Here is a 14,342-nt window from a genome sequence, read left to right on the forward strand (position 1 = left end):
AGCTTATACTGCAGAAGAATCCGTTTGTGCTGCGTTTTTCCTGCCGGCGGGACATAGCGCGCAGCAAATCAACTTTGTGTCATCCCTGCACCATGTAGTGTGTGCTGTACACTACCCCTGGGTGCATGACTTTACACTAGAGGCTGGGTGATTCACCATGGGCTGCACCCTTAAAAACTGCATTCTCCTCTCCTAGTTGCTATTAGCTGCCAACAGCTCTTTAGTTAAGGAGTTTCAGAAGTCCAGAGGAAGAGACTAGGCAATATAGGAATATAAACACCAGCTAGTGCCCTGTATTCTGGTCACTTTGCAGCCCAAGTCTCTTTCCATAATTTCTTTTTTCCTCCTTGCAGTACTGAGCATTGAACCTAGGGTCTTGGGGATACCAGGCAACACTTGGATATATCCTGACTTTCTTTTGTAAATTAGTCAATAAAAAGTAGACTGCAACTAATCAGAGTTCTTTTACACTCTGGGGTATCTGAGGGTATTACCAGCCCTTACGGTTATGCAAGATTAAGTAATTTCCTTTAAATTATAGAATCAGGCATGAGCTGAAGAAATAAATGTATTTCATCTGAGTTCATAAACCATTGGAAAACATCTCATAATTTTAAGAGAGATTTGAGAGACAGCTGGGAAGTATAGCACAGAACAGTTGGTATCCACAGCATTGTTTCCCATGAGCATTCAAAGAAAAGCCTGCTTCATCTTCTGTATTCACTCAAGGCTTTACTGCTGAAAGCCTTTACTTACTCTGACACACAGAAATCTCTCACAGATAGGCTCAGGAGACATACTAGCTATTAATTCATTTCAAAGAGGCTTTCAAAGGGTAGATGTGAAGAAAGACCACACTGAGAATAAGTCATATCCGAGAACCTTGGGTTTTGGAGTAGCAGGGAAGACAAGGCAGAACCCAAGAGGGGGCACCACTGACACAGAGCAGTGTGGACCCAGCAGTCTGTGGACCTGCCCTCAGGTCACCTGGATGGCTGGAGGGTCTTTGCTGGGGGCATCCCTTCTGGCAGGTAGAGCCAATCTTTGTTACTCTGCTTTCTCGTATGGAGGATCTGCAGAACCCTGCTCCATGATAGGTTTACACACTGGGCTTATCCACGCTCAGGCCTCCAGCACAGTTTCAGAGCTGGCCAGGAAACAGAGGAAACCCACTTGTGAATGCCACTAGAGAATGTTGAGATGAAAGAAACATATCAGAAATGAAGGTCTGTAGGAAAAATATCATCTTGAAAGCCTAAATTGACAAATAAGCTACCATTGATTTAGTAGTTTTTAAAGAAATGAAAATAACAACCATGTATTCAATACTTACACATTATGAGCAGGTTAAAGAAACAGTAGTGAAGTAACTGGGTGTGCTCACAAGCAAACAGTAGTGATGTAACTGGGTGTGCTCACAAGCAAACAGTAGTGATGTAACTGAGTGTGCTCACAAGCTTGCTTTCCAGGACTAAGTCTCACCGCAGCTCTGACTAGCAAATGTGGATCAGGTTGTCCTCATTATAGATCTTAATGTCTGCCTTTCAGGTGCAGACTATAAGCATGGATTACCATGCTTGGCTAGTAATAGTCTCACAAAAAGCAGGACCACAGTGCCACCTGAGAGCTGACCTGAGTTTTGTTAAGTATGTACCAGAAACTCCAGGACAACCACTAGTTCACTTCTAAAAGATTTTACTTTAATTTTTATTATGAATTTCACTGTGCAGCTTAATTTGACACACAGTACCATGTTCATGTAAGATTTTAAGTCTTAAATCGAAATACTCGAAGAAAACAGAATACATTGAATGCTCACTGCAAATGGAAAACAAAACAAAACAAAACAAACAAAGCACACATAAAAATAGAGTAGAAAAATAAATAAAAAGGATCCAAGAGCAGTACATTTAAAAAGCTGTATTAATCAATTATAACAGTAATTCTTGTTAATATGAATGTTCTTACTATACAAATTAAAAGAAAAGATTATCAGCATGGATAAGAACAAGAACCAACTGTATGTTACCTAAAAGAAACTTCCATTATATATAAAAACACAGGTGGATTAAACATAAAGGAAGAGAACAAAGCAGCCACAATGCTAAAACTAGTGAGAGAATGTTGCCATAATTTTAATTTCAGACAGGGCAAACCTCAGAGTACTGAAAATTACTGGGACTAGAAATAATTATTAAGTAAAAACAATAAGGTCAGTTCATTATTGTGTATGCACCCAACAGTACATACATGACAAGCCAGCAGTGTGCTCTAATCCTAGCACTTGGGAAGTAGACACAGGCAGCTCTCAAGGCTAGAGTAGTCTACTTAGAGAGTTCTAAGTCAGTAAGACCAAAACCAAAACAAAATCTAAGAAAATACATGAAACAAAGAGATGGAACTTGTACAAAGAATAAATTCACGACTGTAACCCCAAACCAACAGTCCTGCCTATTGACTGTGACAAATACAGCAGAAGAAAGGTAGCGGTGCTGCGCTGACAGCTCCACTGATCAACAGAACTGAACTGACATTATCTGATATTTTCATGCAACAGCAGGAAAATACATTCTTATGTTTAGAGAGAAAATTCACATCACAAGACCATCGTAATCATCTGAACAACAGAAGTCCGGCCAAGGAGATGCTTCAGTGTGGTTCAGTGCCTTGCAAGTCTGGTGACCTGAGTTCCATTACAGGGACACTCACAAAGGTGGAAGGAGAGACTGACTTCACAAAGTTGATCTCCACATGTGTACATCCTACAGACACATGCATACATCATGATGATGATGTATACATGCATACACACATGAGGAGGAGGAGGATGAAAATAAAAAATGCAAGTTTACAGCTGAGTATGCTGGTTTGGAATCAGAAGGCTGAACTAGAATGATTTCAAATTCAAGGCTAGCATGAATTACATAGTGAGGTGCAGGATAGCTTAGGTCACAGTGGGACACTTCATTCAAAAAAAGTAGCAACTAATGGCTGGGGAGAGGAGTCTAGTTATGAGCACTTGTTCTCAGCAACTGTATCAAGTGGCTCACAACTGCTACAACTCCATTCCCAGGACACTCAACACCCTCTTCTGACCTTCACAGGCCCAGGCATGCATGTGGGACACATAAAATGTGTAGGCACTCACACAGACTCACTAAAGAAAATGCCTGACAGACAACAACAAAACAAAATAGGCATGGAGGTGTATGCCTGCAACTGCCACCCACACTCAGGGCAGAGGCCAAAGGATCAGGACTTCAAGGACTTTAAGAGATCCTGTCTCTAATCATCACCAATGGCAAATAGTCCAGAGCAGGCAAAGTCATAGAAGCAGAAAGCAGAGCGATGACTTGTTACCAGTGTGGGAGGAAGCACGTGCTAGGGTTTGGTTTGCTGCTTTTGCTCCAGGGTTAGAGTGATGCTTGTACACTTTTGTGAGCATATTAAAACACTTTGAATAAGTGAACCATAGAACATGTAAAGGTTTTAATAAAGCTCACGAGGGCTGGAGATGTAGCACAGTGGTACAGTATATGATAAATATTAGCAAGACTTTGGGTCCCATCTCTAGAATGTCACAAAACTAAAATCCTCAAAACACCGATCTTAAATCCTTCTTTACAGAAACTGGAAATGATAGCTAAGAAAGGACTGGGACATCCTATGAGTATACTGGCAGAGGAGCAGCTTGTCCATGAAGGCCTGCCTGTACCTGTATGAACCTCTAGCTCCCCAGACAGATGCCCTGCCTACAGCACTTCATCCCTCCAAGGCTGTATGTGTTAGTGGGGGGGGGGCACATAGCAGCACAGCACACATATATAGTAGAACTGCTCCAATGTACATGCATTGCTTTTATTCTGAAATAATTTTCACAGAGTTAAAGAAGTACTGGTACGATTTTCACCTCTAGATTAATATATACAACCAGCTACTGAAACATCCCTTTCTCATGCTTAAAAAACCAGAATCAACTATTTTATAAGCTTGTTAAAAATATAATTGAGTGATCTGGAGAGATGGCTCAGTGGTTCAGCATGTTTACTGTTTTTGGAGAGGTCCTGAGTTCGGTTCCTAGCACCCACGCTGGGCAGCTCACAACTGTCTTGAAGTCCGGCTTCCGGGGAGCCAACACTCTGGCTCCTGACAGACACTCATGGCACATACCTTACAGTCACACACAAATACATATAATTAAAAATAAAACAGATATTACAAATACAACTATAACTACCTCTAAATAAAACACCATCCAAACCAGGGAGTCAGTAGAGATGGAGGGGAAAGAGAAGGCAGTAAGTGGTGAATATGATTAAAATGCTTCATGTATATGTATGACACTTCATAATGAAACCCATTATTATATATAATTAATATACGCTAAATAACAATGGGAAGCACAACAACCAAATAGCCAGTTTCAAGTAAGACACAGATATGCCCTCAAAGTTGCCTCATATTCTATGTCCCACTAGGGCAGACAAGCCATGGGGGTGCCTTCTGGCCAGAGGTGGAAGCTTGCAGGGGGCTGCACCTGTTCTCTATGTATGCTCTTCTTGACCTGACACATCACCCAAGTCATCAGTGTTCCTACAAGGGAAACCGACTCTTCTACTTGCCCTGTATTTACTTCTCTGTCACTGCATTATTGCCTCTTGGTCCCCTCTCTACCTTCAGGATGGAATCTAGACTATACCCCTAAGTCTTCAAAGCTAGTTTCTTCAACCACTCCCTATGTTATCACCACAGGGTGCTCTCTCTGTGTGTAGATGGTAATCTCTGTGACGTTGTCAATACTGAAGCTGCCTAGACTTCTGTGCACAACAGACTATACTCTTGACAGTTGGCTGTCTCTCTAGCTTCCTCTTGGTACCGCCCTCTATCCAAGCCTACCCACCCTTCTCCATTGGCTTGTCAGCTCTCTCCGGTCAGCTATCTTTATAGGTTCTATTCCTGGTCCCAATTATTGATGTATCTTTCAGATCTTGATTTAAGAATTCAGGTTTTTAAAAATAATTATTTATTTATTTTTGGTATGTGTGCATGCACACAAACACACAAGCATGCACTTGTACACATGCACAAGACAGAGAACAACTTGTGAGAACTGGCTCTCTTTTGATGGATACTGAACTCAGGTCACTGGGTGTGGGGGCAAACACCTTCATTTGCTGAGCCATTGCAGATGCCCAAGGATCCAGCCTGTATGGAGCCTTCCTAGATTTTACTCTGCCTCATTTGAGACACTGGAGTCCTGTTTGGTTGTACATGTACCTGATTTAAATTTTCCTATATGGTCTCCAAGTCCACAATAAAAGACCATCTTCTTATTCTGTCCCTCTAAATCCAACATCTGGAACACCGACAATAAAACTTAGGAGTATATTTAAAATAGCATGATATGCAAGACATTAGAAATTCTGCTTCCAATCAGAGGGCTACCTACCTTGCACGCTGCAGATGGAGTTGACAGGTGTGAGGGAGCTCAGTTCATCTACTGTCACTGGGCCAGGCAAGTCACAGGAAGCAGAAGGTAGACCCAAGAGAGGTTCCTGAGGTAGGAGGACTGTCCGTTCAATACAAACAATCTGACCTGCCATGGAGACGCTTCAGATTATTTAAGCAATTAAGGAAAGCATGAATTTTCCAGCCAGCCTGCTTCACAAGCCACTGCAAGGTCTGAAGGAAGAAAGGTGTAGATAGGGGCTGGTCTGTTGCTAATGCCAGACATGTCCAATACATAAATGTCTACGTGGAAATACATCTTAAAGACCCTAGTGAAAAAGAAAATATCTAAAATTAAAAAAAAAAAAGACCCTAGTGAACTAAGTTGAAAACAAAGGTACTACATTCAGATAAAATTGAAAAGAGTGAATACCATAAGGTATTCAAGATAATACCTAAATAAAAGGAAAAAAAAAGTTTAAGTATTTGATCCCAAGGAAAGTATAGATTCATCTAATGCCCATTGTATTATTATTATTATTATTATTATTATTATTATTAATTTTATTTTATTTTGAAACAGGGTCTCAGTGTGATATAGGCTGTTTTTTAACTTATGATATTCCTGTCTCGGCATCCCATGTTTTGGGTTATAGGCCTTTGTTACAGGGTAAATATATACCATGTTCTCTAGCTTTTGTTTTTTTAAAAGGGACATCTAGGCCATGGCTGTAGGTAGGCTCCAGGTAAGCACAGGTGCTGTTAAGAGTCATGGAGTGGCCAATAGTGTCTCTCCATGCTTACTACAATTTAGGATGCTGGCTCCTATCAGGTGGGCTTGGCAAGAAGCCATGAAAGCCCAAGGCTGGTACAATGGTTTCTCCATCCCAGGGCTAGACTGGGGCTGGGCTTTGTGAAAGAGGATAGAGTCTCAGTGTAGGCACTAAGCAGTCACTCTACCCAAGCAATCAAGACACACTGGCATACCGTTGTCTCGAAGAGCATCCCTGAAGAATAAGTTATGAGACACCGGCATAGCAAGTTCTTCCACAACCTCTGGGTCCAGCACACATGAGGGGGCTATACAGACCGGCAGGATTTTGGGAAGACAGTGGTCCCTTTCATCCTGTGTTTGTAGGGTGATGTCAGTCACCAGCAGCCAGATTTCCTTTTGTGCCAAAAGATTCTTTAGCTACAATTCAAAAGTAAAAGACACACAGACAAATAAACAAAAACTATTTACTCTGTATAGCCAAAACCTTTTAAAAGCAATCTCAGCAGTTATTTACACTCATAATTTAATATATTATCTAAAAAATACTTTATATAATAAAGTTTACATATCAAGGTTATTAGCTTAATGCCCACTGATACTTATGTCCACTCTGTGCTGGTTACAGGTCCTCTAAAGGGACAGAGGGCAGCTTTCCTTCCCTCCCAGGCCTGTATCTGTAGGCACGGTGCTGTCTGCTGCTCAGTGCATACCTGCTCTCTGCATTCCCTACCTGTTTCCTGAGGATCAGGAACAAACCTCGTGTGCTCTTGCAGACAACTTTGATATAAAACAAGTCCAACAATTCTGGTGCATGTGCAGTAGGGTTCATTTTTATTAGTTTTGCCCCCTCTTTTGTTTTTGTCATTTGCAGGAGTTGTGATACTTTTAGAAGTTGTAGTAAGCTGGCATTCCACCTCCACCAGTGGGTCAGAACTTACATAAGTTACATACAAATGCAAGAATTTACATAAAAATGCAAGTCAAGTGCAATGTGTAGGCCCAGGACCTAAGCTGGTTTAGAGTTCAGTTGATGTGTCTGGAGTGGATGCTATGCTTAGGAGGTGTGAGTTAAGGTGAAGAGGGGGTCCTATATCAATAGAGAGTAGATACATAAAGTAAATATTACTGAGGAAAGTATAAACAGAGCCCGCCTTCTCGCTGTTGGTAAAAGAAGACTGGCCTCAAATGCCCTATGGAACCCAGGGTCATCTTGAACTCCTGATCTTCCTGCTTTCACCCTCAAGCCACCACATTCAGTTGGAGAGGAAATGACCCAAGGGAAGCCTAGCGCAAATTCTGTGGTAATGGTCTACGGTAGGAGGTATTGGTGTGTGACATGACTTTAGCCACCGTACCCTGTGACATATGTACATCTGCCTCCCTTTTCTACTCACAGAGAGGGCTAAAAGCAACTAAATTCCAATAGAAGCAAGGCTACCTAGAACTAGATATGGGCTTCTAAATATCATTTTTCCTTTAAAGTTCTCCAGCGCTCCTTGGAGAGAGGGCTGATTCTAGAGCTGAAAGCCCTAAGAGCAGGCTGGAGAGACAGTCTCAGTGGATAAAGGAGCCTGCTGCCAAGCCTGACAGTCTGAGTTTACTCCCCAGGAGCCAAGGGGAAGAAGGAGAGCTGAATCTCATCAGTAGCCTTCTGGCTTCCACAAGGCACACACACACACACACACACACACACACACACACACACACACACACGCACATGTACCACAATGAAACGCAAAAACAATGAAAACAAACAACCAAAGATCAGCTGGGAACATCTTACTGTGCCAGAAAGGATGCACCCACTGATAAGTGGATATTAGCCCAAAAGCTCCAAATAACCAAGATACAAACTCACAGACCACATGAAGCTCAATAAGGAGAAGGAAGACCAAAGTGTGGGTGCTTCGCTCCTTCTTAGAAGGAGAATAAAATACTCACAGGATCAAATATGGAGATAAAGTGTAGAGCCATCCAGAGAAAGGAAAGGCCATCCAGAGACTGTCCCACCTGGGGATTCACCCCATATACAGTTACCAAATCCAGACGCTATTGTGGATGCCAAGAAGTGCATGCTGAAAGGAGCCTGATAGAGCTGTCTCCTGAGAGGTCCTGCCAGAGCCTGAGAAATACAGAGGCAGATGCTCACAGCCAACCATTGGACTGAGCGCTGAGTCGCCAATAGAGGAGTTAGAGAAAGGACTGAAGGAGTTGAAGGGGTTTGCAACCCCATAGGAAGAACAACAATGTCATATTAACCAACCAGACTCCCTAGAGCTCCCAGGGACTAAGCCATCAACAAAGAAGTACACACGACTCCAGCTGCATATGTAGCAGAGGATGACCTTGTCATGCATCAATGGGAGGACAGGCCCTTGGTCCTATGAAGGCTCGATAGATGCTCCAGTGTAGGGGAATTGAGGGTGGGGAGGTAAGAGTGGGTATGTGGGAGGAGGAACACCCTCATAAAAGCAGGGGGAGGAAGGATGGGATAGGGGGTTCCCGGGAGGGGCGAAACCAAGAAAGGGGATAACATTTGAAATGTAAAAAAAGAAAATATCCAATAAAAAAGAAAAAAAAAGGAAGAATTCAAAGAATGATGCTCAGCTACTTTTCTGTTGCTGTTACAAATCCCCAAACAATAGCAACTTGGGAGAGAAAGTTTATTTTAGTTAATAATTCCAAAGGGGACACAATGTATAATGATGGGAAAGGCATGACAACAGGAGTGTGTGGCTGGTTATCAACCAGGAAGCAAAGAGATCATATGTCAGCTGCAAAAAAGCAAATAGGGAGAAAGAGCAGCAGAGGGGGACCTTACAGCCTACTCCAAGTCACATACTTCTCCCAGAAAAACTATTTCCGAAAGGTTCCACAAACTTCCCAAACAGGACTACCAACTGGAGACCAAATATTCACATATGGAGCCTTTGGAAGAAATTCATTTAAATCACCACAGATATAAACATGTTCAAAGGACTAGAGAGACAGATTAAATCTGGAAAAACAAGAACACCGAATGAACAATAGTAACAGATTATATAAAACCCGCTGAATGAAAAAGGAGGGGACTCACAGTGCAGCTTCCCTGAGATTGCCATCCATGGTGGGGTGCAACTTTGAGGTAGTGCAGCTATAATAGAGCCATATAGGATCCTAAAATGTCTGTGCTGGCCCACCTTTTAATTGCTAAGCCCTCTGAGCAGGAGTACAGGCTCACCAGGCCAATATGTTCATCAGAGATGAGCCAGGGGAGCAGAGGCTCCTAACTCACACAGTACCACTACTGTTAGCCTCGGAGAGGGAGGAACCCTCTCTCTCCTTCTTCCCTTCCTTCTCTCCTTCCCTCACTCTCCTTTCCTTCTCTTCTTTTCAGTGATAGTCCCTTTCTCTTAGGAGTAATATAAATATCTGGGTGGGGATTTTTGTTTTTTGATTTTGTTTTTGTTTTTTCATACTTGCTAAAACTTGGGAGCAAACAAGCTCTTTGGCAGATCTTTCCTCATTACTATAACAGGACACCTGAGGAAAGGATGCTTCCAAAGTTCTAGAGCAGTCAGTCATGGCAGGGTGGGGTGTGGGCGTCGTGGCAGCTGGTCTTACTGCATTAGCAGTCAGGAAGCAGAGAAAGAGATGCTGGTGCTCGGTGTACTTATGCTTATTCAGTGTCTGAATGGAGGTCCTGAGTGGTCTCTGCATGGAAATGATGAAAGCACCAGAGTGCTGGAGATGCCAGGACCATGGGATTTTTTCACTGAGGTGGAGTTCAGCCATGTTCGAGGTTTGGTGTGTTGTGGGTGCTGCGGCCGGAGAGGCAGGGCCACTCAAGCCTTTTTTTTTTTTTAAAGATTTATTTATTTATTATATGTGAGTACCCTGTAGCTGTCTTCAGACACCCTAGAAGAGGGCATCAGATCTCATTACGGATGATTGTGAGCCACCATGTGGTTGCTGGGATTTGAACTCAGGACCTTTGGAAGAGCAGTCAGTGCTCTTAACCACTGAGCCGTCTCTCCAGTCCCCCACTCAAGCCTTTTTGATCTCAGAAGATTCCATCAGAAGCTTCAGATGCCAGAGACAGAGTTTCAGGATTTTGTTTTTTGTCCCTGCTGTCTTTCAGTCTTGCTTTGATCTGATCTGATCATCCCTTGTCATGCATGCTACTCCCCACTTTTAAATGCTTCACTGCAGTTGGAAGTGTGCGACTTACTTTGTATGTTATAGGGACTCATGCCTAAGAGGCAGGCTGCCTGAGTATCAGAAGAGGTGCCTCACTTACACTTCTGTGCAGTGTTAAAACTACTAAAGCCTTCCGAGAGAGACCGAATCACATGCATTTGCTTTACAGATGGCCATGAGCCTGTGAGGGTTCCTGTATCCTTTATGCCTACAGAACAAGAACGGCATGGACAGTGCTGCTGAGTTGGGCTCCTTGGTTAGGAGTGAACCTACCTACTTGGAGCACAGCTTTAGTGAGCTTCATCTACGTTGTAGGCTGACTCTGGAGAGATCCAGCCCAAGGAAGGCACTATTCCAATCTAACCTCTTCCCACTTCCTTTGACGTAGTCTAGAAACTTCCTCGAACATGTCCAAAGGTTTGTCTCCTAGGTGATTTTTGATTCTGTCAGGTTGAAAATCAATACTGGCCATCACAGTAGGTAAACAGATAAATGAACTTTGATACATCTAGATAACAGGATACTTATTACTGAGTGTTACAGGAAATGAGCTTTCAAGACATTGATGAGACATGGCTGCCTAAATGTTTGGTATGGACAGAAAAAAACAACCTCAGAATGGTCTGCAGGAGGAAGGGATGAACAGGCAGAGCCAGAGGACTTTTATGGTAGAGTAATGATTCTGCCTCAAATTATAATGGAGAATAAGTGTCATTAACTAGGAACTCTAGGCGACCATGTCAACGGTGGGAGGTGATGATAACAGGGAACTATATATCTACGAAGCAGGACATTTATGGGAAATTTTTTACCTCATCCTTGATTTGATATATACCCCAAACCATTCTAAAACATAAAATGTGTTAAAGAATAATTATGGCTACACATAACCTAGAAAGAGTATTTGAACATGGACGGTAATTCTGGGTTACTGACTTGTTCCTCGACAGACGACCATCAGACACCCCACCCCCACCCCACTGAAAGCAGGTGTGTTTCGTGTAGGGTCTGCGGGCGGACACTACAGAAAGCCAAGCTGATTGCCCTTGAATATGTGGAATCTGCTTATTACGTATATGGCTGTCAGCATGCCTACCCAACCCCCTGAGGTCGTCAAGCGGAGGGCTCGACATGTCTTCTGCCACTGTTTCCCTCCACCTGCTACTGCCATTTGACCCTGTCTTCCTCACTCTCAGCCTCTGAGCTACAGATTTTCCCTCGAGGGCAAACAGCGTTTGTGCCACCGCTGGTCTGCAGAGTCCTGTGCCTAGACTGTGGAGTGACAGGAAGTCTCAGAGGCTCGGGGTGTCATTATACAGCAGGTGTGCTGTAGATCAGGTAAAATACAGAGCCATCCTCCCCTTGGCTTTAGATTTAGGGGAAGTGCTTTTCTTTTCCCTTTTTTTAAAAAAAGGACTGCTTACTCATTTATGAATGTTAATATGTCTGCTTTCATTGCATACTAAAACCAACTAATTGCTATAGAAACTGCATTATCCAAGAAGCACAGCATACTGACTATCTGGGCCTTTAAAGGAACTGGAACTTAGTGATGCATGCTTCTAGTCCCAGCACTTGGGAGGCAGAGGCACTTGTGATCACTCAGAATTCAAGGCCAGCCTAGTCTACATGGTGAGTTCCAGGACAGCCTGGGCTACAGAGTGAGTTCCAGGACACACCAAGAAACCCTGTGTCAAAAAACAAAACAGACAGACTGACAAAGACACAGAGATATTACCTGTGGTCTTTGATAGATCACTCTGGCATAGAAGCTGCAACGTGTACTGCGCTCATTAGTCTGGAAAGACATAGAAAGACTGAAGATATCACACAAAGCCCATAGAAGCAATACAAGTATTTAAAGAACTTGTTAGAACACAGCTATTACCTGGAGGATTTCCTTCAAGCAGTGGACAACTGGAGGCTGGTAAAGCTTAGAAATGTGGTCTCCTTCAATTGCATCAATTTGTCCCAGACTCGGATGTGCAGAGAAGATGTAACAGAAGATAGGAGGAGGCAGATATGTCTTTGTCTGTTTAGCATAAAGGAAAATGCAGAGTAAGAATGTCCTTTAAAAGACTGAAAAATGTTATTAACATAAGTTCTATGGTATACACACGATTATGCTTGGCTTGATGGTACAGGCCTGTGATCTCAGCTTGAAAGGCAAAAACACAAGGATCACAGGTTCAAGGATTACCCGGGCCCCAGGAAGTCTTCATGGCTAGCCTGCTCCATTTAGTGAGATCTCTGTAACTCAGTGGTAGAGCACTTACCCAGTATGAAGGAGACCCTCGTTTTAATTCCTGAGACTGGTGTGAACACATACAATTTGCTTTTGGATGTATATTCCAAGGGAAGGCTAGATAAGAAATGGGTTGCTTTGTGCATCTGGGAGACCAAGCATAAGAATACTTTGTGTACATTTAAGATTTCACTTTAGATTTAGTCTTCACACCAGACATAGTAGCACAAACCTATAATTTCAACTCCTGGGAGGGAGAAGAAGGGGCATGGGGACTTTAAGGTCACCCTAAGGCCCAGTGTCAAAACAAAACAGAGGAGGAAGAAATTTACTCCTCAGACTATACGGATAGTATAATTTAAGGGTTATCTCTTCTTCTACAGTCTGCAGACAGGCATTTTTGAGAAGGACTATGCTCTCTGGCACATACTCACATGTCATGTATGCAGCACCCTGGTAAAAACCCAGCTATGAGAAGCTGGGGAGAGGGCTCAGTAGGGCAAGTTCTTGCTTCAAAGTTCAGTTCTCCAGAACCCACAAACAAGAGGTATGGAGACAGAAGGACCCCAAAGGCTCACTGTCAAAGTAATATAATCAAAATGGTGGGCTCCAGGTTTGAGAGAGATCCTCTATCAAACACCTGACGTGGAGAAGCAATTAAAGAAAGATACTCTGACATCAAGCTTTGGCCTCCACATATGCCTGTTGGATCCATGTGCACACAATGTGTGAGGAAAAGGAAGTTCTCTGCTGACTATCTGTGATCTAGTTTATGCTCTAACTGCTAACTAAGTGCAGAGGAATGGGAAAGATGTGGCGTCTGCTTCAGAATGAGGCTAACTAAGACTCTGAATTACAATATCATGATTGAGTTTGGTGGGACACACTTGTAATCACAATACAAGGGAAGCTAAAGCATACGGACTATTTTGAGTTTAAGGTAAGTAGAGGCTCCGGAGTGAGGCCAAAATACAAAAATACATATTTCTCACAAGAACTGAAATACAAATAAAAATTTATCAGGAATTTAGCAGAGAAATAGAAAAAAGAAGTATGAGAACGTTGGCACTGGGAAGGAGCGCAGTCATGGTTCTAGATGGCATTCATAGATCACTCCAGACAAAGGAACTAGTTGCAGAGCTACTGTTGTCCAAGAAATGACATGGGCCATATGACTGCAGTGGGAGTACATACGTCAGTTCCTGAGAAGGGCAGGTGCCTATGCACAAAGGACTTTTCCAAGGCTGGGCTTACCTTTCCACTGGGTTGACCACAGGAAGGCTCAGTCAGAGGTATCACTGGGGGCCACAAACTGTCAATCAAACTGAAGAGCCCTGGTGTCCTGGAACAAGAAGAGAGACTGTTGGAATTCATCAACAACCATTTGCCAATAAAGTACCTGACAGCAAGCTATTCAGGAACTTAAAGAAGGCAGTTCTTTATACTGTGATGAACCTGCACCTGGCATGTCATCACTGAAATGGATATGCAGAAAACACCTGAACAGCAGGCATGCATACCTCGACCCAGTGCATGGAGCCCAAGGTAGGAAGATCAAGAGTTTGAAGACATCCCAGCTACCAATAGCAAGAAAAAAAGCAAACCAAACCAAACCACACCACACCAAACCACACCACACCACACCACACCACACCAAACCACACCACACCACACCACACCACACCACACCACACC

The 14,342-nt window shown here is 43.1% G+C and overlaps 1 protein-coding gene across 9 annotated transcripts in view; it reads right to left on the reverse strand.

Moving 5' to 3' along the window:
• Positions 1–14,342, reverse strand: part of Spidr (scaffold protein involved in DNA repair) — a 254,641-nt gene that overhangs the window by 16,090 nt on the left and 224,209 nt on the right. For 8 of the 9 annotated variants that reach the window (XM_031363195.1, XM_031363193.1, XM_031363196.1 and 5 more), the window contains 5 exons: positions 13,902–13,989; positions 12,291–12,434; positions 12,141–12,200; positions 6,436–6,640; positions 5,450–5,596 (listed from right to left, as the gene is read on the reverse strand). In XM_031363195.1, coding sequence (XP_031219055.1) covers positions 5,450–5,596; positions 6,436–6,640; positions 12,141–12,200; positions 12,291–12,434; positions 13,902–13,989 — 644 coding nt within the window. Of the gene's footprint in view, positions 1–5,449; positions 5,683–6,435; positions 6,641–12,140; positions 12,201–12,290; positions 12,435–13,901; positions 13,990–14,342 lie in introns of those variants that run through there. The other variant, XM_031363194.1, reaches the window with a different exon arrangement.

This window comes from Mastomys coucha, unplaced genomic scaffold, assembly GCF_008632895.1.
Source record: "Mastomys coucha isolate ucsf_1 unplaced genomic scaffold, UCSF_Mcou_1 pScaffold12, whole genome shotgun sequence".
Lineage (NCBI taxonomy): Eukaryota > Metazoa > Chordata > Mammalia > Rodentia > Muridae > Mastomys > Mastomys coucha.